The 25,785-nt window shown below is 40.4% G+C and overlaps 1 protein-coding gene across 2 annotated transcripts in view; it reads left to right on the forward strand.

Moving 5' to 3' along the window:
• DOCK8 (dedicator of cytokinesis 8) overlaps positions 1–25,785 on the forward strand; it is a 236,688-nt gene that overhangs the window by 84,726 nt on the left and 126,177 nt on the right. The window contains exons 6-13 of one of the 2 annotated variants that reach the window (XM_082470796.1): positions 4,307–4,519; positions 8,866–8,951; positions 12,763–12,829; positions 14,943–15,092; positions 18,331–18,411; positions 21,785–21,944; positions 23,842–23,972; positions 25,568–25,661. In XM_082470796.1, the coding sequence (XP_082326922.1) occupies positions 4,307–4,519; positions 8,866–8,951; positions 12,763–12,829; positions 14,943–15,092; positions 18,331–18,411; positions 21,785–21,944; positions 23,842–23,972; positions 25,568–25,661 (982 nt within the window). Of the gene's footprint in view, positions 1–4,306; positions 4,520–8,865; positions 8,952–12,762; positions 12,830–14,942; positions 15,093–18,330; positions 18,412–19,440; positions 19,515–21,784; positions 21,945–23,841; positions 23,973–25,567; positions 25,662–25,785 lie in introns of those variants that run through there. The other variant, XM_082470797.1, reaches the window with a different exon arrangement.

Genomic DNA, 25,785 nt, shown 5'->3' on the forward strand with positions numbered 1-25,785 from the left:
GCTTCAGTTTCCTCTCCCGGAAAACAAGGATGATAAAAGTACCCAACTCATGAAGTTGTTTGAGTATTAAATGAGTTAATGTGTGTAAAACATTTAAGACAATGCCAGCTCACACTTTGTGCCCTATAAATGTTGGCTGCTGCTGCTGTTGTTATTATTATTATTACGATTACAGAGTAGTTACAGTTTACAAGTCAGTGCTCTATACACCTGTGTTCATAGAAGCATTATTCACAGTAGCCAAAAGGTGGAAACAGCCAAGTGTCCGTGGGCAGATGAATGGATAAACTAAATGTGGCATATACATACAATGGAATATTATTCAGCCTTAAAAATGGGGGGAATTCTGACACATCCTACAACAGGGATGAACCTTGAAGACATTATGCTGAGTGAAATAAGCCAGTTACAAAAGAACCAATACTGTATGATTCCATTTATATGAGGTACCTAGAGTAGTCCGATTCATAGATATATAAAGTTAAAATGGTGGTTGCCAGGGTCTGGGGAGGGGTGGGAATGAGGAGTTATAGTTGAATGGGTATAGAGTTTCAGTTTTACAAAATGAAAAGAGTTCTGGAGACTGGTTGCACAACAATGTGAATGTAATGAGCATTACTGAGCTGTACATTAAAAAATGGTGAAATGGTAAATTTTATGTTGCATATATACTTGACACAATTTTAAAAAGATTTTAAAAACCAGTGCTCTGGTCCAATCTGTCTGTTTTATAGGTAAGAAAAATAAAACATAGAGGAAGAAGTGTGTACAAGTTTGCACAGGACTTCTTCTAAACCAGTATAGTTTTCAGCTTCCAGGTGCCCTCATAACACAAGCATCTCACCATGCTGAATATGACTAGAGGTTTTAAATAATACCTATTTTTCAAACTACAGTCGGGCTGACTACTTATCTCTGCAGAGGACTCAGCCATCAATTCCAGTGCTGAACCTGGCGGGCTTACGGAGGAACGGGATATCTGTATGCTGTCCTCTGTGGGAAACTTCAGGGGGTTTTCATTGGTAATTTTGACTAAATTCAGCTTTCATCATGTAGGTGACCAACTAAATTGTTCCTTGTATCAGTCAGACAGAAGGCACACTAGGTATTTCCACAGAAGAAATTTAACATAGGGAAATGGTTAAACACATTTTGGAGGACTGCGAGAACCAGAAAGGAAAATTGAAGTCTTACAGAAATTGTAGCTACAAGAAACAGCGCGCCATCCTAAGCCTGGGGTCTATGGCAGTGGTTCTCAAACCTAAGCTTCATCCGAGCCCCCTGAAGGGCTTGTCGGAACACAGATGGCTGGGCCCCACTCCAGAGTTTCTGATTCACTGGGTCTGGAGTGGGGCTTGAGAATTTGCATTTCTAAATAGCATTTCCCAGGAGTTGCTGATACTGCTGGTCCCAGGACCGTGTTTGAGAACCATGGGTCTAGTGGGAGGAGCTTGGAGTTATCAGAACCTAGCAGCTCAGAAGAGGGGCCTCGGAGCTAGGACTCAAATATCTGAGGAGGGGGCACAGCCTAGTCAGTGGTTTCGTCAGAGGAGAGACCTCACAGGGGCTGGGAGTCCGGACTTAGACCTCCTGGGAGAAGGAATTGCCCAGTTGGTGCTGATAACTCCAAGGAAGGTAAGATGAGGGTTGTTCTGGAAGTGCCAGAGAAACAGAAGACTAGGACCGATGGCCACAACCAAGGTGAGAGGAACAGCAGGCAGAGAGGAAGGGGTCAGTCCCTTCTCCCTCCCCCAGCCATCCAGTCTCCCTGGAGTGCTCCCTGTTGGCAGAACCTAAAGGGAGAAATAGCAAAGCAGAAATGTGACTTGCTGAGTTGCAGACCCAGCACCACAGAGCAGAGCATAAAAGGGTAAATTCAAAAGGTGAGCATCCAGCACAGCCATAAAGCACACGCATTCCTTCAGCGCACTAACACAGCACTCACGTCATCAGCTGGGTTTCAGAGCCAAGTTATACAGGAGAGGTGTGGTTTTAAGTATCAGACTAATACTCATCATGGAGAGATGCTCAGTCCAGCAACATCCTCCCTTTCAATCATTTTTTTAAAATTTATTTATTTTTGGCTGTGTTGGGTCTTCATTGCTGTGCGCGGGCTTTCTCCAGTTGCGGTGAGCAGGGGCTACTCTTCGTTGCAGTGCGCGGGCTTCTCATTGCAGTGGCTTCTCTTGTTGTGGAGCATAGACTCTAGGCGCACAGGCTTCAGTAGTTGTGGCACGCGAGCTCAGTAGTTGTGGCTCATGGGCTCTAGAGCGCAGGCTCAGTAGTTGTGGCACACAGGCTTAGCTGCTCTGCGGCATGTGGGATCTTCCCGGACCAGGGGTCAAACCCGTGTCCCCTGCATTGGCAGGCAGATTCTTAACTGCTGCGCCACCAGGGAAGCCCTTTTTGATCATTTTTATGCACCTTATTGAGTGGAATTGTGAGGCCAAATGCCTGAATTTCGTAAGTTAAATATATATATGTGATGTGAATCCATGATACACATATATTTCATAAAAATTATATTATATATAATATTGTAAAGCTTCCTCTTTTTTATTAACAAGACAATATACTATGATTATCTTTCTCTTCCAATGACAGCACATTTTTCTTTTTTTTAATGGCTGCCTAATGTTCCACTGTATGAAAGTTCCAAAATCTCTTAATCTGAAAAGTTTCTTTTTGAGGGGGGCATTTAGGTTGTTTCTATTATTTTGTTATTACAGAGTTCCAGAGATACTCTTGTCCTCACATCTTTGCTCACTTGTCCAGTTGTGGCCTTAGAATAAATTCTGAAGATAGATAAAGACATCAATAGCTCTCTATCTATCTATCTATCTACATCTTTACATCCTTTTAAAGAGTGTTGGGAAATCCAATTCATTTTCCCAAGCATCTTACAAATTCTAAGATGAACAAAAGTATTAATAATTAAAGTATTACCATTGATTATTGTTAACACATTCAGTTTAGATAAAATTTATGATCTAGGAGAGTAACACTTTTATGAGTTAGACAGATGTCACCAAAAATATGTATTATGGAGATATTGTACAGTAGTATGTCCATTTAATAGTACTTTGAGAATAACATTTTACCATAAATTTTACAGGTGTTTATAACAGATCCATCTATTATTCTTTTTTTTTTTTTTTTTTTTAATTTATTTATTTATTCATTTATTTCATTTTTGGTTGCATTGGGTCTTTGCTGCTGCACGCGGGCTTTCTCTAGTTGCAGTGAGTGGGGGCTACTCTTTGTTGTGGGGCGCAGGCTTCTCATTGTGGTGGCTTCTCTTGTTGTGGAGCACGGGCTCTAGGCGCGCAGGCTTCAGTAGTTGCGGCACACGGGCTCAGTAGTTGTGGCTCGCGGGCTCTAGAGCACAGGCTCAGTAGTTGTGACGCACGGGCTTAGTTGCTCCGCGGCATGTGGGATCTTCCCGGACCAGGGCTCGAACCCGTGTCCCCTGCATTGGCAGGCGGATTCTTAACCACTGCGCCACCAGGGAAGCCCCATCTATTATTCTTACAACATATTCTTGATTATGGTTGTATGTTTTTTGCCAAGTCTGTAGTTAGGTATCCATTTCCCAATTTCCAGGACATTTCTAGTGGAATGAAGTGGCCACTTTGTGACTGAAATAAGACAGTTTTTTTCAAACACACTGCAGCTGAGTGAATACTGCTGGAATAGCAAACGCTCTTTTTTTTTTTTTTCCTGGTGTTTATTCCTGTAACTGCTACTACAGTCCTGTAGGAAAGTGTTCCCATGCCCACATCTCTGTCTACTGAAACATACTATTCAGCTTTGGAGTTTATATAAAACTTAATTTGGAAGGCTTCTCACAAATGGTCTTATTTTCCAGTTTCGAAAGCCAGGCTCTAGAGTTGGGATTAGGATGAGGTCCCTTTATTCCCCAGTTCAGTCTCTGCTTTTTTTAAACACCTTATTCCAGTTCTGTTCTGCTTGAGCACAAGACATGAGTAGGGTTCATAAGAGGTTTGGCTCCCAATCTCCAGAAAAGAACATGCCCCAAACTAATAGCAATACAGAACTGTTTTCAAACTTTTCCCCAAGAACAGGTGTATCTTCATCTGATGAATTAATTACCTGCTTCCAGGCAGGAAGGATACATTTAATTTTAGGATACTCAGTCCAGGAAGCTCTGATGTGATTCTTGTCAGAAATTCTTTGAGGCCCAACTCTGCAATCTCACATTGGAGTAGTCTTGAGACATTCCAGACCCTTTAGTTCTCATTTTAGACCCACGATCTCTCTCACCAAGACATGTCTTTTTTCACAGGCAGGCCCCTGCCACTTGAACGTGCTGTGCGATGTATCTGGGAAAGGCCCCATCACTGCCTGTGACTTTGACCTCCGCAGCCTGCAGCCTGATTTGCGGCTGAAAAACCTCGTGCAACAAGTGAGTGCCGAGGACTTTGAGAAGCAGAACGAGGAGGCCCGGAGGACCAATCGGCAGGCCGAGCTCTTTGCCCTTTACCCGTCAGTGGATGAGGTGGGTGTGACCATCTTTTTGCTGGAGAATTTCAGTGAAGACACAGGGAGCCTCCAGGAAAATATTTTTGTTTGTCATTACTGTATAGTAATGTCAGGATGCTTACTTGTGTGACTTCTGGGCTGTTCTTTTCACTAAGGCAAGCCTGTGTAACAGCAGAGCAAATTATTGATCAATCATACAGATGAGGTTCCTTAATAACAACTAGGATTTTCGTAGCACTTTACAAAACACTTTCACTGATACTGTCTCATTTAATCCTCAGAACATTCCAAGGGTCTACGTGCAGTAAGCCCACTCAGCCAGTCAAACCATTAAGTTACTTGAAGGTGTGTTTTGCGGCTAATCTATCAATACATGTATTACTTAAGCCTTGATGTTCGTTAGTGCTTTGTTAAGATTTTCTGTTTTTTGTTGGCGGGTCTCTATGAACAACCAGAGAGACCTGCTTTGAAAACATTCCAGTCGAAAATAATCATAGCCGTGTTCCCAATGCATTGATTGTCCACTCTGTGTAGTGGAGCTGACCTGAAACAACTTGATTTAGGCTTTGCCTGTGGTCGCTCCTGGGGCCACTTTGGATGGGATGGCGGATGACCGTTATTCAAGTCTGTTCAGGCTCCTTTATAAGAGGCTCATAGTCTTCCGTTCTGCATGTCAGAATATCTACATTTCTGCGTCTTGCCAGAAACGGATTACCACAATATATCTTTGCTGTCCAAATTTTATTAAAAGCTGAGTTACAAGAAATAAGATTTAGGGAAATTTTGCATAAAAGATATGCCATCCTTCCATGCCTCTAAGTATTTGAAATGTGATCTTTGGGTCAATCAAAACCATCAGGGAGCCTCATTCTCACACCTTGTGAATCCCCCACCCCTGTGAATTGTTTGCTTATTTGCCCTTCGATGAGCTTACTAGTGGTCAGCAAAAAAAGACAATAAGGGAAACAGTAGCTATTTGATATGATATGTCCACTGTGCAAATATTATTGAGGATATTGACCTACTCATCATGCAGCACCCACCTCAATGAGGATCCAAAAAAAATTGTCCCTCGAGCCTTCAGACAAAGAAGAATTATGCTCCCACTGAGAAAATGTGTATGCTTAGAGATTGTCACATCTTGTAATCAGCTCCACAAAATTCGTTACTTGGAGTCAAATTTCTGTTCACCTCTACTAAATCTGGTGGCTTACTTATTGGTGTCCTGAGTTTACTTCAGCTTTCTTTTTTTCTCATCCTTATTTTCCAACCACCTTGGTTTTCTCGTCTATTTATTTTATTTGCAATGGCCTCAAATCCTTTTTTTTAATTGTCAGTGGCCTCGAATCCTCTTCTGAATGAGGCAGATTAAAAATAAATATGAATTATGTGGGCAATGTTATCATCTCCATCTTCAGATTACAAAGTAAGAATCAGAGAGGTTAAATAACTTGTTCAAGATTCAGCAGGTAAATTGAATTATAGAATGGGGAAATCAAACCCATTAACTCCAAATTTTATGTTTAACTGTTTATTTATCTCTATATGACTACCTGGTATATTAGCACACCTAATGGAAATCCAAAGATGACATAAACAATCACATCTTGTAACTTTTCAGTTGCCATCTACAGCTTTAAAACTTCTTACCAAATTTGTCAAGAAATATTATATCTGACTGATGTGACCTTCACTTGCATTCCTCTTCCTCCCAATTCCATGATGGAGGTGCCAAAAGGTAATAAAGACCCAAAATGGACACCAGTAGAGAGAAAAAACAGTTAAAGGGTGAGGAGAAGACTTCCAGTGAGACATCAGCTCATTAAAGTCTCCTTCATGAGATTAAATGGGAGGATATCCAGGCTTGATTACAAGGATGAATCATAGACTATTTTGAAGGAATTTTGTTTTATGGTCTTTAAACAATGCAGAAACTCAGCTGAGACTAAAAGTTATGATCTACCAGATGTCCTAATGGGGCCTGCCATACTAAGTGGAGAGGAATGCTTTGTGATTAGTGTATAGGTTATTTGGAAATTGCTAAGTCTAAAATGTTAGAGGGCTTCTATACCAGCCCTTTAATGTGTTGGAGTTGTACACACAGAAATTGCATTTGTTCTTGTAATTTGTACTTTCTCCAGAGAAAGTCCTGTAGAAAAAAGGGTAACTTTCTGGCCTACCATGAAACGATTACAAGTGCTGAATTTTTTGACATCACATTAGTGAAATTATTTTATATTATTATTATTTTATTTCCCGATGAAAAAAAGTTAGAAGAGAGATGAACTCTTACATCCAAATTATGACTGAGTATACAGGGGAGGCAAAAGTAGAATTCAACCACCAAGCTTCTATGAGGTGAGTTTTTTCCCTGATTCACTCTGATTCTATAAAAGGCATCCTATGTGTTTGATCCATAAGAAGGGTGCCACTATACTCCAAATCGTAGAGGAGTTTGCATTAGGACTCTTTTGGTTGCAAGTGATGGAACCCAACTAAAAACCAATTTTTAAAAAAAGGTAGGGACTTATTGGCTCACATAACGAAATCACAAGTAGGCAGATGTAGAGTTGGCCTCAGGATCCATTGGATCAGCTGATGGAAGAACATCATCTCTCATATTATCCCTTTCTCTCTTACGATCTCTCGCTCTCTCTCTCTCTGCCTTTCTCCCTCTCTCTCTTTCTCTCTCCCTCATTGTAAATATCTATCTGTTTTCTCCCAGGAAGAGGAAAACAACAGGTATCCAGTACAACTTCACATTTCCTCTTCTGCTTTATTGGCAATTCATTCTTATTTCAGATAACTGTAAAGGTGCAAGAAATCCATATAGATTAGAGGAGAGTGAGGAAATATATGAATATGTAGACTTTGTTTGGAACCTGAATTAGCAAACTAACTATAAAGAAAACTGAGACAGCTGGGGAAGTTTGGAACTGACTACGTATTTCGTGACAATAGGAAATTATTTTTAATTTTTAAAAAGTAATAATAGTATTATAGTATGTGTTTTTAAAAAGTCCTTATCTTTTAGAGATCTGTACTGAAATATTCACAGATGAAATTATATGATATCTGGGGCCTTGCTTCTAAGCTTCCAACACCGAATGGGGGAAGGTAGTAAGAGGGAGTATAGATGAAACCAAGTTGCCCATGAGTCGAAATTGTTAAAGCTAGGTGATAGGTAAATGTGGTTCGTTACATTCTTCTCTCTACCTTTGTATATGTTTACAATTTTCCAAGTGAAAAGCCTTCTAAAAAGGATCCCAGAGTTTTGAATCCAGACCAAAGGCAGTCTTGGAAACCCATGAGTGTCTTTACGGTGAGGTGGTTTTCCAGTAAGGGGCCCCTTCTCTTTCAGATGTGTCTGTTCTGATCACCCTGAAAATTCCAGCTTGCTCTGAGAGACTTCAGCGCAGTGTAGGCATCAGAACAGAATTTTAAAATTCTTCTGGTTGCTGTGGGGTATTTGGGATATCATTTATAGCCCAGGAAAATACAATTAGACATGGCTCTATTCCTTGCACACTTGTGAGCTGCAGACCACTCATCAGAGTTTGTATAGCCTACTACAAGAGCAAGAATTACAGTTCTCAGGGAAACTTGCACTGTTGATCTTTGCATGCATGACTATACTTAAGATACTGTGATAGTTCACATTTGAATGTTAAAAGTTACAATAGGGACTTGATACTTCCCTTTAAGTCCCTTGGTCCCTATGTAGTAAAATAGACAGACGTATCTCTTAAATTTGTCATTACTAAGCTTCTCTATACTTAGAACTTTAGCAAGTTCTAGCTGGACATGTCTATTTAGAACCTACAAATTCAACCCCAAATCTCTATCGTCTGTTTAAGAAAACAGTAAACCGAGAAAGACACTGTATTGTAGTTTTAATGGTTTACAGCCTCAGGTGAACTGTTCTGACTCAGATCTCAAACCTGAAACTCACGTATTTACTAGTAAAGCCTTTGGCAGGAGAAATATTCTGTGTCCTTAGAGCAGGCCAAAAAAAAAAAAAAAAAGTCAACAATAGGTATAAGATTTTGCATTGCCATCTGGTGGATGTTACTAAGCCATATCCATGTTCACATTTCCTTCCTTCCTCCCTCGGTCTCTTTGTCTTAAATGCTTGACTTTCTGAAAGGAGAAAATGTTTGCTGTAAATGCTGACTTTGAAGCGTAGGGGTTGGATAATAAACTCTCTTGTAAAAGTCAATGTGTTATTCTGCGATTAGAAGTAAAGCAAACGCAAGCTGTCTTGCATGGCGGCTAGCAGCCTTCCCTTCCCTGAGTTGACTTCAACTGGAGCTCTTCATGGGAATTCACTACTGATTTCTTCTGCAATGTGATTAACAATAGGAGGATGCTGTGGAAATACGTCCGGTACCAGACTGTCCTAAGGAACATCTGGGCAACAGAATATTGGTCAAGTTGCTGACCCTGAAGTAAGTATGAGCAGACACTAACCACTACATTGAGGTCTGTCTTGCCTTTCAAATACAGTCTGTGTCTTTACCATCAGAGCTTGAATCGGGGAGGACCCCCGACACACCTTTAACAGTGCCCTGTGAGGTAGTAGAAAGAGCAGAGTTTGGAGTCAGCTAGTCCCAGATTCTAATCCTGCCAAGCCTTTGACAGTCATTCTTCTATGACAGGGAAGGCAAAACACTAAGGTTAGGCGTGTAGGTAATTAATTGAGTGAAGTGGCCTACATTAAGAAAAATAACGGTAAAAGCCAGTGGTGTGCTGGAGTCCGCTCTAACTCCTGAGAGCTGACTGTATACTTCTCTTCCCAACTCTTTATTCAGTGAAGTCACGTTGGTAGCTTGAAATTGGCCATGGTGGAATGGTGGAAATATTTATAACACTGAACTCAGAAAATGCTACAAATTAGAGACTTTTTTTTTTTTTTTTTAGAGGCTTGTTTGTTAAACATTTACCAGCACACCACTGTTAAAACACAATGAAAAACGCAACTAAAACTCAGTCTCAGTGCCAGTGGACAATATAGAGTAGTGGGGACTGCAGCAAACTATCTCAACAGGGCACCCACTACTAGCTAGGGCCAATTCTTGCCATCCAAGTAAACAAGCCCATTTTGGTCAATTGTCTGTTTTTTTTTTAAAGAGAAGCTAGAAATCCAGATTTTTCTGCATAATTTCCTGACTTCTTAAATATTTTCTCATTTCCTTCTTAAGTACCACACATTTCAAAAAGAACATGTCTGAAATCTGGATTCATCTCATGGGCCACACTTGCTTTAGAGCAATTGTTTCCATATTTTTTGATTGTATTTAAAAGTCACACATCCTCTGCATGTGTGTATTCATTTTGTACTTGTTTATTAAATATTATATATATATTATAAAACATATATAAATGAGGCATTTTGAAGGATGAACTCAATAAATAAAAGTAAATTATAGTATTTTCTTCCTGCATTCCAGTGGATTGTCTTGCCTACCCCCTGGAGTGCTTGCCTGTCTCCCTTTCCTCTTTGTAGACTGCTGCTTTAGAGAATGAGTTCTTCCACTTCTTCATAGGCTCTTTTGAAAATATTAAGTTGTGAATGCTCTACCAAGGCAAAAGTTCATAAGCATAACATTTTTTCATACCCTATTGGGAAGGTCATCCATCTCTTGAAGTCAATTCATGGACCCCTTAGGCAGCACCTGGTTTGCAATTAGAGCCTTTGGATTCTGGATTCAAGACTATGTTTCAGCCCTGGGGACTCCTCTGGGATTTTGAGTTCTTGTAAATGAAGTAGTGAGACCAGATCTCAAAGTTCCTATGTGCCATAAATTTCTGATTCTATTGCGGAGCCTCCCGAATTCTCTGCTCAGAACACAAGCCAGCGTGACTGCTTACACAGGTGTGGAGATCTCTTGATGTTGTAACACCCTCCTTAAGCCAGTTCTACCAGTAGGATGGGGGGAGCAGTTCGGACTTTTTGTCTTGTACCCGGAGATGAGCGGCCAATAAGTGAGCTCTGTATCAAGCAACGGGTACAGAAAGGCAAACTCTAGCCCTTGCGAGCTGACCTGGAAGGGGGAACCTCCTAGCCCTTCAGCAGGAGGACTGAGTGGAAGTGGCTGATCGGTCCCCCTCTGCATTCATTGTTCAGGAAATCCACCCTATTGTCTGAGGCACTCACCCACCCACCACAGGAAGCTCATCAGATACAGCAACTATGCCCTTTGGGATTGGAGGAATTCTTCCCTGTGATGCATGACACTAAGTCTCCTAGATGTTTTCCATAAATAAATGGTAGCTCTTCTCACAGGTGGGAACACATGGTCACTAAGATAGTCATGTAATATTATTAAAAAAAACAAATTGAGTCACTTGGATTTCTCTTGATGAAAATTGTGAAGTGTTGTTTCTAGTTATTTTTCCCCCAAACTGCCAAAGCAGAAATTAAGTAGAATCACAGTGTTTGCTCAACGTATGCTTGACCTGCTCCAGTATCTTAAATAGTATTCATACCAACATATGCCTGCAATAGGGGAGATGAACCAAAGAGATCATCCTGTCTTTCACTACTTTAAATAAACTGGATAAAAGAAAGCAAGTTCTTATAGGTAAACCTAGAATGGCTAAATATGAACAGCAAAAATTTAATGATAATGTTAAATTTTATTTGTGGTGAAATATGCATAATGTAAAATTTGCCATCACGACCATTTTTAGTGGTGTTTCAGTGGCATTAAGTACATTCACACTGTTGTACAACTATCACCACCATCCATCTCCATAACTCTTTTCACCCTCCCAAATTGGAGTTTTGTACCCACTAAACAATAATTCCCATTTCTCTCTCCCACCATTCCCTCATATAAGTGGAATTATATAATGCATGTCCTTTTGTGACTGGTTTATTTCACTTATACGGTGTCTTCAACATTTTTCCATATGGTAGGATGTGTCAGAATTTCCTTTCTTTTCAAGACTGAATAATATTCCATTGTATGCATATACCACATTCTATTGATCCATTCATCCCTTGACGGACACCTGAGTTTGCTTCCACCTTTTGGCTACTGTGGATAATGGTGCTCCTCGACATTGTTTATAAAGCATATTCACACACATTATCTTTCACAATGCTTACAGCAACCCTAGGAAATGGGAAGAGCAGGTGTCCTTTCCTCATGTTACAGATAAATAAATGCAACTGGGAAAAGTAAGTAACCTGATTAAGATCCCAGAGTTAGCAAGCAGTGGGAGAGGGAACAGAGCCCGGGTCTGTCTGACTCAGTGCCCTACGAGTTTGCCATCCTGCCTTACTGCCTCATTTCCAAAGGTGCCATTTGACCAACTCACTCTTGTCTGTGGTTACCTCTGCCCAAATATTCTTCTTCAAAAGTCCTCTTTTTAGACAAAGCTATCCAATGATAAGGCCATCCTCTCACATATGCCTTGAAACAAGATTTGACCTAATTTACATGACTGCTGCAATAACGATGATCCAGGGCCTGACTACTAGGGCTCTTAGCTGGCAGTATCGTGGATTGTTAACCTGAGAAATTCGGAAGGTGAACACCTCTGCTCCACGTGCATCCTATAACGTGTGGCAGGATTATGCTTTGGGGATGCCCTCTCTTCAAACCCACCGTTTCTGGGGGAATTGGCAATTAGGGCCGTATGAGAGCTGCTCTTTCCAGCTCTCTTTGGATCCACACACCTCAGTGTTTATCAGCAGTGCTCAGTCCCCTCCCTCCACCTCAGGTCAGCAGCTGCCCTGGCAGTGGAGTTAGGAAGGGCCAGATATTCACACACATCATAACCTAACCTAAAGAAAAGCAACTGAACTTTTTTTTTGTACTAGCTGAAAAGGCCCAGCCCTTAAAATTGAATAATAGAGCTTTCTATTCTAGCAGTAATCTGTAAACTGTAAACAAGACATTTAGCTAAGACAGAGACTCAATCCTCTGAAAACACAGCAACTACAATGGTAAGAAGTGCCATACTGGATCAGACCAAGGAACTGTTCCACCCGCTCTCTATAGCAGGCCCACCAGCAAGCACTTCTGGGGAGAATGTACCATCCACCATGATCTCAAATGATTAGGAATTTTCCATGAACCTCCCATATTTCTCCATTAACAATTCCAGTGTGCTTCTCACATGCATAGAGCTACCCAAATACTTCTGAAAACAACTTACATTTTTAACCAGATTATATATCCAGGCACTTTCAGAAAATTCAAAATTATCTAAGTTAAAACTATATGTTTTTCTCTCTTTCTCTGACAGGTTTGAGATTGAAATTGAGCCTCTGTTTGCCAGCATTGCCCTCTACGATGTTAAAGAAAGGAAAAAGGTAAGACAGCAAAAAATAGCCCAACCCTGAGGGCATCGCATGTTGTTCACTGTCTTGGGGTTCATGTTTTTAAATCTCACTTCTATGTAGGAAAACCACATCAGATTTGAAAGCAAATGACCTTTGATATGTCCAGTTCTATTGCCTTTGCAGTTTTTAAAGAAGTGACCTGGGAATTTATGTTCTTTGAAGAATCTTTATGAGAAATTCGGCTGGAGGTGGTAGCCTGGCTGAGATAGAGAAGTGAAATAGTGACATATGGGGTTACACGTAAAACAAAGCAATTTAAACATGGCTATAACAAGCTCAGTGCATGTAATGTTTCCTCAGTTTGGGAGTTTTTTGCATTGTGAAACAGGCTTATCATGAATGGAAGGCATTTTGTGCAGTGAAAGTCTAAATTTGCTGTCGGGTAGAGACCTCACCAAGTATATTGTGCTTTTAATTGAAAAGATTTCTCCATGAATGTCTTAATGTTTAGTCGTTTTGTAACTCCTAGAGGAGGGCACAAATAGCAAAACCAGAGGAGACATTTCTGCCCCTCTACCCATAACCATTCAGTAGTTAAGGAAGTGTGTATACTTTGAATAAATATTAATAATCACTAAGATTTGTATTGGTCAGGGTAGGTAAACTGCTAAAACAAGACCTCCCACACACACATTCAGTGGTTTAAAGCTGAATGGTTTAAATGGTTTAAAGTGGTTTAATGGTTTAAGTGGTTTAAATGATTTAAAGTGGTTTAAAGCTCAGATTTGCACAGGCATCAGAATCACCCGGAGGGCTTGTTAAAAGAGATGGTGGGCCCACCCCCAGAGTTTCTGATTCAGTAAATCTGGATGGGGACTAAGAATTTGCATTTCGAACAGGTCCCCAGGTGATGCTGAAGCTGCCGGTCAGGGGGCCACATGTGGAGAACCCCTGGCTAGAACAAGGAGAATTTTCTGCCTTTGTCTCTTAACAATCCAGAGTAGGGAGGTGCGGAGTCAACAGTGTTCTGCTCCACTCAGGCATTCGGGAACCCAAGTGGCAGTGTCTCCTCCATCTTCAATATGTGCCCTCCCCAGTCACTCTTGTTTGTCACTGCCACTACGGCCCCCGAAAGAAGGGGAAAAGATGGTGGGGGTGTGGGGTGGTGCTGGAGCCTGGAAGTGAGACACATCATCACTTGTGCTCACAATTCGCTGGAAAGAATCTAGTCACGTGCTCACTCCTAACTCTACAGGGGAGGCTGGTAAGTGTAGTCTCTGCCCGGGAGCCACTTCTTGGCTGTAAATCTATTCGTGATGAAGGGGAAACCGAACTCTACAGTGGTTCTTACGTAACACGGCGCCGGTGAGCTCAGGAGCGCTCATCGTGACGTGCTCCTGCTCGAAATCTTTAATGGATCCTCGCTGCGTGCAACATTAAAAACAAACCCTTCAGCTTCCATGCCCGGCTTTCTTCAGGATGGCTCTCATCTGCTTTCCTTCCCTCGAGAGCCTAGGCAGAGTCAAGCCAGGCTCCTCGATGTTAACTGAAGCCACTCCACGTGTTCCAGCCTCTGTGAGATGTCTGTGCTGCACTCTCTCCCTGGTTCACAGTCCCCCTCCAGCTCTGCTTGGCGGAACCTTCTTTCAAGGCCTGTCCATCTCACATGCCTCCCCCATGGAAAGCATTCCCCATCCCCCCAACTGGATGTGACCTCTCACCCTCGGGAACTTCCACAGCGCTTTTTTGTATGAGTGTGGTCACTTATATTTTACTGTAGTTAGTATGCATTTGCCGTTTCTCTCATTCTTGATGGTAAACTAATTGAGAGCCAAAGTAATGCCTTGCTTTTCTTCAATGCAGTTACCTAGCACATCACTGAAATTCAGGAGATACTGGTGGGTTAATAAAAATTTAAATGTTTCAAAGGACATCTCTCAAATGACTCAGAAATATCTAGAGATTGTGACAAAACATGTATCAGATTTTCCAGCAGCCACTGGTCATAAACCATGTCTACGGTTATACTGATTTCTTTGGTGAAACTTGGTGGGTTTTTCTTTTCCACTTTTTTTTTTTTAACATGTTTAGACCATGAGAGCAATAGGTATAACTCATTTTTCATTTTGCCACTCATTTACAGATCTCAGAAAATTTTCACTGTGACCTGAACTCTGACCAATTCAAAGGATTTCTGCGTGCTCACACGCCCTCTGTTGCCACATCCAGTCAGGCAAGATCTGCGGTATTCTCAGTCACCTATCCATCCTCGGACATCTACCTAGTAGTCAAGGTAGTTCAACACAATGTGATTTGCACAGTCTGATGTTCTCATTGTTGCATTACTCCCAGTGCATGTTTAGAGTGAAAGAGGTATCAGAAAATAGTACATGTCCTCTGTGAGATTCGCTTTGTTTCCCTCTCAACTTTACTCCTTTTCCTTTATAAGCAAATTGTGTTGGGTACTAGAATGACTATGGGTTTTGGAGTCAAACAGTCCTAGGTTTGAGTCCTGGCTTTGCAACTTAGTAGCTATATGACTTTGGGCAATTACCTAACCTTTCTGAGACTTAGTTTCTTCATCTGTAAAGTGGAGATAATAACACCTCCCTCAGTGAGTAGTTGTGGTTACAAAATAAAGCCTGGCATGTATAGACACCCTTCCTTCTAACAAGGAAAACACCCTCAGCTATCCAGCTCTGGGAGGCTGCTGGGGAGAAAAATCTCAGATAGAGTCTCCTAATCATGTTCACATTTTTCTAAAGACCCAGAGTTAAATGTCCGAAAACCCAGGCTCTGACAGTTTGAGGTGTGGGTTCTAGTGTCCAAGCTTCACTCTCCCTTTTCATCACCATCTCACAGACTGAGTATGTCTAGTGAGAGTCAAAATCTGTGGGCAGTTCTAAGTGGAAAGACCTTTCATTCTAGGTTGTACTCTTTGCTGATGTAAGAAAACCAGAGACTTTCTCTACACCCCAAAATGGCTGGTTAGAAGTTAACAGCAAACATTGAGTATTTTATCTACTTTAAGCCAAATAATTAGTCTCATTGACTCTTTACCCTCAAATTAAAAAAAAAAAAAAAAGTCCTGGAGTTTTAATTTCATGTACACCCAGCATTCTAGGATTGGGACATTTTCTAGTTAGCACCGTGTTTTATGTCCATAATCTCATTGATTCCCCCATGATCCCATGGGAGTAGCATACAGATTTCAAAAACTTCAGGTGATGTGGAGGTCACCTAACAAGAGGCAGATGTCCTTCCATTCTAGCTCTCTTTACACCATTTTACAAAGATTCTGAAAGGTCATTATAGCTTGAAGGGAACTTATTTAAGTTTTTGGAAAATAGAGTTAAAATTCTATTGCTGAAAAGACACGTATTGTTGTCAAACTTAATGTGTGTCCTTTTCATTGCAATATGACTTAGACATATAGGAAAATTAGCTTAAAGTCCACTCTAGCAAGCTGCAGCGGCTTGCAGTTACTTTTAAAATTCACTCCAGCCTGGGAAATCAAAGAAGCCAATACCAGTTCCATAGATCCAAATTTTACTTCCAATTCCAATTCTCAGTGGATGACTTTATTTTGGGTAACCCATGGTAGTCTGCTAAATATCAGTGGTTACCTATGGGTGACTATTACTTACTAAGTATATTCCAAAATTTTCAGATGTATAAATGCATTCATTTGGCAATGATAAACATTCTCTAAATTGTCTGGATAGAGTTAAGAAATTTAAATCTACTCAGTAAGACAGTCCCCGGTTTGCTTCTGATTTGTTTTTCTTTATTGTAATACCACAGTTGTTGCTTCTTTCCCTCTAAATAGGGCTGAGGGTAGCCTCTTTACCTTAAAGAAATTCCCAGGCAATTCTGATATGCGCCTTTCCCCTACCTGCCATGGTTATGAGGACTCAGGCATTTCTTTTACATATCAGTCCTGAAGGACCATATAGTAGGCTCTCATAGCAGCCGGCAGCTCCTTCTCGCAAAGTACCTGAAGTTAGCCTTGTCCAACTCGGTGAAGGGAATAGTATCTACTGATCTGGTCGAATCTGGATCCTCCTTCCAAATTCTGGAGATCCCTCTCCTGTGGGTTCCATGCCATAGATGCAAAGTCATGGCATTCCCATTCTTTGCTTCAGGATTCTAATGAAAATGTTCTTTATCCCTGTTCAAAGTTCATTTTAAAGACCACATTTCTATCCACTGACCTCATGGAAAAATTAGCTTCTTTCCAATTTACTGTATAAACTCCCGACCATAAATTTCAGGAGGATAGGGACCAGGCTTATCATGTTCACCACCTTGTCTCCCCAACAGCTACCCTATAGAAAGGACTCAACAAATGTTTTCTGAACGAATGAATAGGTGAATGATCGCTGACTAACAGGAAAATGGGTTAGTCTCTACCTCGAGTGTTATGTGTCCATGGCCTCAACCTGGTGCATCTCTCAGGAGGATCAGCCTTGTCTTCAGGCTATGGCAGTGGGAAGGGGTTCTTAAGTTCCTCTGTGAGACGAGAGACTTAATGCTTGCAGTCTCCCTGAGACAGATGTTCATTGAGCAGCCCCATGCCATCTCCTTTGAGACTCCATGAAACACCCTCCATCACTTGGGTGTTTCTGGTTTAAATACTTTGTGCCTAATTGATAGTGCCTGTTAAGAATGTGTGCCTTTTAGGATATGTTGACCCAAACTTCTTCTTCAAGGATTATCTCAACTAATAACACAGACTAATGGGACTAAATCCATTTTTCTCTTCCACATATAAGTTAAATTAAATTTTCTTTGAGCAGAGGGTTAGACAATTTTAAATTTCTGCTTTTTTTCCTCTTAAACATGGTGCCTAGATTTATGGCCAGCCAGGTCCTGCACCTGCAGCAAGATGGAAGACGATGATTGACAGTAGTAATTCATATTACCAGCCAGTGAGCAAAGTGAAAAGCTGCGCCATCCTACTGCTTTCAAGTTCCTTTCCAAGTCTGTTAAATCCAGAGAAGCAGCCCTAATAGGAAATACAAGGGAGACAATTACAGATAATTTATTCTATTCATTTATTCATTTTCTGGAAGGTTTTAGTCCCCAACCTGACTTTCACAGAGGTCATATCTCTTTTTTTACGTTATAAGCAATAATAAACAAAATGAGCTATTCACATCCTACATATGTCTCGTGGGTTTTGTGTTAAAAAATAACTTTTATTGTAGGCATAATAAATGTTTATTGTTTAAAAACAGAAAATACACATAAGCAATAGGAAGAAAAGAAAGATAGTACATAATCCCACCATACAAAGATAACTACTATTAACATTTGCTGTGTATCTATCATCCTTTTAATATGCCTGTATGATTCTTTTTACAAAACTGTGTAATACTCCTTGTACTAATTTTTTAAGTCAAAAAACATATATTATGGACATCTGATGTCATCAAATATTGTCCTAAGACACTGTTTTGATGGTTGCATAGATTCCATTATACAAATGTAATTCACGTGCTTTGTTTTAATATTGTTTTTGTTGGTAGATTGAAAAAGTCCTTCAGCAGGGAGAGATTGGAGACTGTGCAGAGCCCTACATGGTTATCAAAGAAGGTGATGGTGGAAAGGTATGCTATTTTGAGTATTGCTAAATGGTAACATTTTAGAATAAGCAGATATTTTTCAGAAGTCTCCCATAAAATAGTTAATGGAGTTTAGTCCATAATGTGTTCCCATATGAAGCACTGATAAATTATATTCAAACAAAATAAGGAAGGGAAACTTCATCAATGACAACTTTTTAAAGAAATAAACTACTAAACTCAGCAAATGATGATGTACACACCAATGTCTAATTACAAAACTTGACTAGGGCAAAAATGCATCCTGTTGTCTTGGTTCTGAGGCCCGGACTCGGTTGGGAGGGCCACAGACACCCCACGAAACTGAACAGTGCCAGAGCTCCCCTAGCTTCCTCCACAGCATGGGCCACCACCCTTTCTGATTTGGATACTTGGACATTAGCTGAGACTGCTGTACATCATAAATTTATTAGTACAGCATAGGTACTGAGCCATGAAAAGGACATCTCTTCTCAGCACCCATTTGCAAAAGTTTCCAACATAATTTTTAAAACATGGCCTTTTTGGAATAAGACTTGCCTAACAGCATCCTACTGCAGGCTCATAAATTTCAAGTAAGATTTATTGAACTCAAGATAACTTGCTTTTTTTAATCTACCTTTTATCCTGAACTTAGAATGATTACCTTGGAAGTGTTGTCAACCTAATCAGGAGGTTGTTAGGAACCCTTATAGATCTTTCTGGAATCTTCCAAGACAACTTTGGAAAAACAGGCTCTCTTAAGAGCTTGATAGATGATGTACAAAACTTTACATCCCAAGATTCTCTCATGCGAATCCAGTGTAGCTAGCACCTAAAAGAGGTACTTGTTGATTAGGTAGTATAACAAGCCCCAATACTTTTGGGTTTTTTGTTTGCTTGTTTGTTTGTTTGTTTAGCTGAAGGTATATTTAATAATTGAATGTAGGCTTTCTTTAGTTCTTTAAATTCCTCCTTTTCTATTCTGTATTTCCTTATCAGTTGGACTTCTGGCCTGAGATGTGTTGTTTTTCTGACTATTCCCTCTTTTTAATCAGTAAGGTAAGGATTTTGGAGATGGCTGTCATATCCATGGCAGAGGCAGTTGACTTGGTGCTGGTGCCATATTGGTTTGTTTGTTTTTTTTATATCTTTATTGGAGTATAATTGCTTTAAAATGTTGTATTAGTTTCTGCTGTACAACAAAGTGAATCAGCTATATGTATACATATATCCCCATATCTCCTCCCACCCTCCCTATCCCACCCCTCTAGGTCGTCACAAAGCACTGAGCTGATCTCCCTGTGCTACGCAGCAGCTTCCCGCTAGCCATCCATTTTACATTTGGTAGTGTATATATGTCAATGCTACTCTCTCACTTCGTCCCAGCTTCCCCTATCCCCTTCTGTCCTCAAGTCCGTTCTCTACGTCTGTGTCTTTATTCCTGCCCTGCCACTAGGTTCATCAGTACTGTTTTTTTAGATTCCATATTTGTGTGTGAGCATACGGTATTTGTTTTTCTCTTTCTGACTTACTTCACTCTGTATGACGGACTCTAGGTCCATCCACCTCATTACAAGTAAGTCAATTTCATTCCTTTTTACAGCTAATTAATATTCCATTGAATATATGTGCCACATCTTCTTTATCCATTCATCTGTTGATGGACATTTAGGTTGGTTCCATGTCCTGGCTATTGTAAATAGCGCTGCAATGAACATTGTGGTACATGTATCTTTTTGAATTATGGTTTTCTCAGGGTATATGCCCAGTAGTGGGATTTGGGTCATATGGTAGTTCTATTTTTAGTTTTTTAAGTAACCTCCATACTGTTCTCCATAGTGGTTCTATCAATTTTCATTCCCACCAACAGTGCAGGAGGGTTCCCTTTTCTCCACACCCTCTCCAGCATTTATTGTTTGTAGATTTGTTGATGAGGGCCATTCTGACCCGTGTGAGGTGATATTTCATTGTGGTTTTGATTTGTGTTTCTCTAATGAATAGTGATGTTGAACATCTTTTCATGTGTTTGTTGGCAATCTGTATATCTCCTTTGGAGAAATGTCTGTTTAGGTCTTACGCCCATTTTTTGACTGGATCTTTTTTTGATATTGAGCTACATGAGCTGCTTTGTATATTTTGGAGATTAATCCTTTGTCAGTTGCTTCGTTTGCAAATATTTTCTCCCATTCTGAGGGTTGTCTTTTCGTCTTGTTTATGGTTTCCTTTGCTCTGCAAAAGCTTTTAAGTTTCATTACGTCCCATTTGTTTATTTTTGTTTGTATTTCCATTTCTCTAGGAGGTGGGTCAAAAAGGATCTTGTTGTGATTTATGTCATAGAGTGTTCTGCCTATGTTTTCCTCTAAGAGTTTTATAGTGTCTGGCCTTACATTTAGGTCTTTAATCCACTTGGAGTTTATTTTTGTGCATGGTGTTAGGGAGTGTTCTAATTTCATTCTTTTACATGTAGCTGTCCAGTTTTCCCAGCACCACTTATTGAAGAGGCTGTCTTTTCTCCATTGTATATTCTTGCCTCCTTTGTCAAAGATAAGGTGACCATATGTGCGTGGGTTTATCTGTAGGCTTTCTATCCTGTTCCATTGATCTGTATTTCTGTTTTTGTGCCAGTACCACACTGTCGTGATTACTGTAACTTTGTAGTATAGTCTGAAGTCAGGGAGCCTGATTCCTCCAGCTCTGTCTTTCTTTCTCAAGATTGCTTTGGCTATTTGGGGTCTTTTGTGTTTCCATACAAATTGTAAAATTTTTTGTTCTAGTTCTGTGAAATATGCCATTGGTAATTTGATAGGGATTGCATTGAATCTGTAGATTACTTTGGGCAGTGTAGTCATTTTCACCATGTTGATTCTTCCAATCCAAGAACATGGTATATCTCTCCATCTGTTTGTATCTGATTCCTTTCATCAGTGTCTTATAGTTTTCTGCACAGGTCTTTTGCCTCCTTAGGTAGGTTTATTCTGTTTGTTGCAGTGGTAAATGGGAGTGGTTCCTTAATTTCTCTTTCTGATTTTTTGTTGTTAGTGTATAGGAATGCAAGAGATTTCTGTGCATTAATTTTGTATCCTGCTACTTTACCAGATTCATTGATTAGCTGTAGTAGTTTTCTGGTGACATCTTCAGGATTTTCTAAGTATAGAATCATGTCGTCTGCAAACAGTGACCGTTTTAATTCTTCTTTTCTGATTTGGATTCCTTTTATTTCTTTTTCTTCTCTGATTGCCATGGCTAAAACTTCCAAAACTATCTTGAATAATAGTGGTGAGAATGGGCACCCTTGTCTTGTTCCTGATCTTAGAAGAAATGCTTTCAGTTTTTCACCATTGAGAATGATGTTGTGCCATATTGTTTGTTTCTGCTGTCTCTTTCCATTTTCCTCTAGAGTAAAGAAAAGATTGAAAAACTAAAACTTCAAGCTGAATCCTTCTGCCAGCGTTTGGGGAAATACCGGATGCCCTTCGCATGGGCTCCCATAAGCTTAGCAAGTTTCTTCAATGTCTCTACCCTCGACAGGGAGGTAACTGATGTGGAGTCCATGGTTGGTAAGCTTTTAAACTGTGGTGTGAAGGGAAGGCTCCCCAATGTACCAACTCTGAGGTCAGCTACTGATTGATGGGGGGTTGGGGGTGCAGTAAGGTGGGGGGAGTGGGCAGGAAGAAGGAGATGAATAGGATGAAACATGATTAAGACTGGAATACAAATGCTTGATTGGACAACGATCCCCAAGACAATTACAATGAACTTTGTGGAGTTTATATATAGTAAGATTTTTGGTTGGAATTTTCTGTACAGTTTGACACTTTAAAGAGTTAATTTTCAGTGGCCATCTCTTCTTAAAAGTAAAATTCTTGAAAATAACAAGAAAATATAATAATATAGTTTATAGTGTGTTAAACAAAGCCACCATGGTTGGCTCCTAAATATAAGAAAAGCAAGGGCTTTGAAATGAAAAACTCTGGTTTCTAGCAAAATTTCCAGTTCCTTAAAGTTTATTTTGCCAAGGGCAAATGAAAAAAGTGGATACCAAAAGAATATTTAGTTACTGTTCTGATTTATTTAGCATATTTCTCTTTTTCATTACCTAACCCTTGATCTGAATTATTAATTTCCTCAACAGTTTGGGTATGGAACTATCCAAGAGGGTTACAGAGTTTGCAAGTATATCACCCCTCACCTGTGGCAGAATTTCTGTTTTTTAAAATGTCTTTGTATCCAGCAAATATTTATGTCTCCAGTCACATTTCTTGGGAAGTTTCTCATGCATTCCTTAGCTCTGCCACTTCTGAAATGTTGCCTTTACCAGAGGAGTGGAGGAAAAGGTATTTTGTTATTGCTGCTGCTATCCTGGAGTTATTGATGCATAATTACCAGTCAGAACTCCCAGGTTATTGCTGATTTATCAAAAACAAAGCTCATTTTAGTGCATCCCAACATTCACACCACAATATGTGTGTGTGGTTTTTTTTAATGCTAATTTCTATGTAGACCCAGGTAGCCTTATTTGAAAGAGCTCTGCATAGAGCTTAAAGGACACATAAACTAGGTAGTTAAGGCATAGAGCTTGCTGGGTCCTCAGTCATCTCTGGGTCAAGGAGAAATTAACCTGACTACAGAGGCTGATTTTTAAGAAGCAACCAAAAGATGCAGTGTATTATACTGAGGCAGCATGGCAAGTTTAGGTGGCTCAGTGGTAGCAGGAAGCTCCAGTTCAGCATTATGACAAGAATTAAGGGTAAGAGGATGTTCAAAGATAGGGTTGAAATATTACGGTTCTATGCAGTTTGACCATTCACTACAGAACCCCTGAGTGTTGCAGTATAAAAGTCACAAAATCCTCACCTAAATCTCAAAAGGGGTAAGAAATAACTAAGCAGAGTATCAGGGTTCAGGTTTGGGTGTGACTCAGTTCTAATTACCATTAGGCAAGTTGGCCAAGGCAGAAACTCAGTTCTGCTGCCTGGTCCACACAGCAAGAGCAGAAGAAAGCTCAGATCCAGGATGTACTCAGGCTGACCTGTACGTAGCATGTTCGGGCCACAATCCCAAATGCCTGCAGGGGCATTTGAGTACATGCCTCTCCCAATGGAATGTAAATATAAAAATAAAACAAAACTAAACACTGTTGACTAAATAAAGCTTATTATTTAGCCAGACCCTGCTCTGGCTGCAGTTCTGGACTCCTGCTACCTTGATCGCCACGTGGGAGGGCACTGTGGTTGCTCACGGGCTCTCACTATGATCAGAGGAGGATTAGGGGCTCCAACAGGGGGGTCTAAGAACAGGGATCAGGGGAGGGAAATTGTCATGCAAAACAAGAATGGCCGTGTTCAGTGTTCTCCTTCAGTGAGCTTCAACATATCTTACATACGGTAAAGTTAATAACTGCTATATATTCAAACAGAAAGGCAAACTTTAGAATGACAATTGTTTTCCTTAAAGGGAAAGGATCTGTGGGTGAGCGGAAAACTTTGTCCCAATCTCGAAGACTTTCTGAAAGAGCCTTCTCCTTGGAGGAAAATGGGGTTGGATACAACTTCAAGACCTTGACCATTAACAGCTTTTTCAAGCAGGTATCTCTTCATGTTACAGTGTGTCTGGCTTTGTCCCCTCACAATGGCATGAGTGCTGGAACCCAGAGGGGAAGTATATGTAGTGACTAAGAGAACAAGTTAGTCAACCTCACCAAGCCTCGGTTTCATTATCTACAAAACAAGGATGATGGCACTTTCTTGATGTGGCTTTTGGGAGGGTTCGATGACATGAGATGTGTAAAGCTCTTCTCAGAGTGCCTGGGATACAACAAGTGCTAAATGAACGTTAGCCCTTTTAATTGAGAGAAGGACTGGTTCCCATTAATACAAACTATCCTATTGAACTATCATGGTCAATTCGTTTATTAGGCTATGAAAACAGTCTGGCTAAAATATCCATTTCCCCTTTGGCTTGGGGTTTCCTGGCCTAGATGTAGTCCATCTCACTCCTTTTCCACGTGCAGGCTTTCTAGAGCTGCCTACGTCCTCACAGAGTGTGACCATTACAGACGGTGCACTTTATTAGCTCAGAAATCATTGAGACTACTTAAAGAATGAAGAATTTCCTAGCGTAATCAAATTCATAGAGACAGAAGGTGGAATGACAGAAAGTAGAATGATGGTGGCTAGGGGCTGCAGGAAGGGGGAAATGGGGAGTTGTTTAATGGGTATAGAGTTTCAGTTTTGCAAACTGAAAGCATTCTGGAGATCGTTTGCACAACAAAGTGAATGTACTTAACACTACTGAACTGTATACTCAAAAATGGTTAAGATGGTAAATTTTACGTGATATGTATTTTACTACCAAAAAGAAACAACTTGACATATACTTGGTTTGACTCTGTTTTGGAAAATTTTCTGCAGCTCAAGCAGTTCTCATGGGGCATGTCAAGGGGTTATGTTAACAAACTGAAATACAGAAGAGATACTAAGGGTTCTGTGTGCCATGCCTCATGATAGAGATTGCAGGGGACTGAAAGGGTTTCTATTTGGGAAATACTCCTTCCAATTGCATTGCCTTGGGGAGCAAGGCCCTTGACTAAATAAGCCAGAGTTTTCTCATCTGTACTTAGGAATAGGACACACCTACCTACTTACGTACCTACCTACCTTCCTTACTGGGCTGCTGTAAGGATCAGAGCTCGTGCACACGTATCCCTCAGCAGCATGCCTGTCCCACATACGTGCATGGAGTGTAGTACGTGTGCTTAGCCTTCTTAGTCAAGACAAATGTGAATAATATGAGGATAGGAAAAAGATGGAAAGATGCTGTCTCCATCTTCAAATCTTTGAAGAAAACTTTCATTCTGTTTTGTTCCAGGGAGTAAACAAGTATCAGTGGGTTTAAGTTATAGGGGGAGGACCTTTTGGCCTGGATTACTAATGGTCAAACAGCCTTCCTCAGGAATGCAGTAAAATCCCCATCCCCAGGAGGATTGAAGAGGCTGAGAGAGTCAGAGTAGTAGAGAAAGAATATTTGACAAGAGGTTGACTAAAAGATTTCAGAGTTGCCTCGTATCTGTGAAAGGCACGTTACAATAATACTTAAAGATAAAAATCTTCTGAGAAATCTTTGGTCCCGACCCCAGGAGTGTATGGTGCATCTACACTAACCCTGACTTCTCTCTTGGCAGGAGGGAGATCGCCTTAGTGATGAAGACTTATTCAAGTTTTTAGCTGACTACAAAAGATCTTCATCCCTACAGAGAAGAGTCAAGTCAATTCCAGGTGTGGATGGCTTGTCTTTATCCTCTTTGTTGTGCCAAAGCCATTTATGATTAGACACATTATTCATGTAATGCTGCAATTTTTTGTCAAGTGAAATATAGGATTTTGTATTAAGAGTTAAGGT

This window comes from Balaenoptera physalus (assembly GCF_965194825.1).
Source record: "Balaenoptera physalus genome assembly, chromosome: 7".
Taxonomy (NCBI): Eukaryota; Metazoa; Chordata; class Mammalia; order Artiodactyla; family Balaenopteridae; genus Balaenoptera; species Balaenoptera physalus.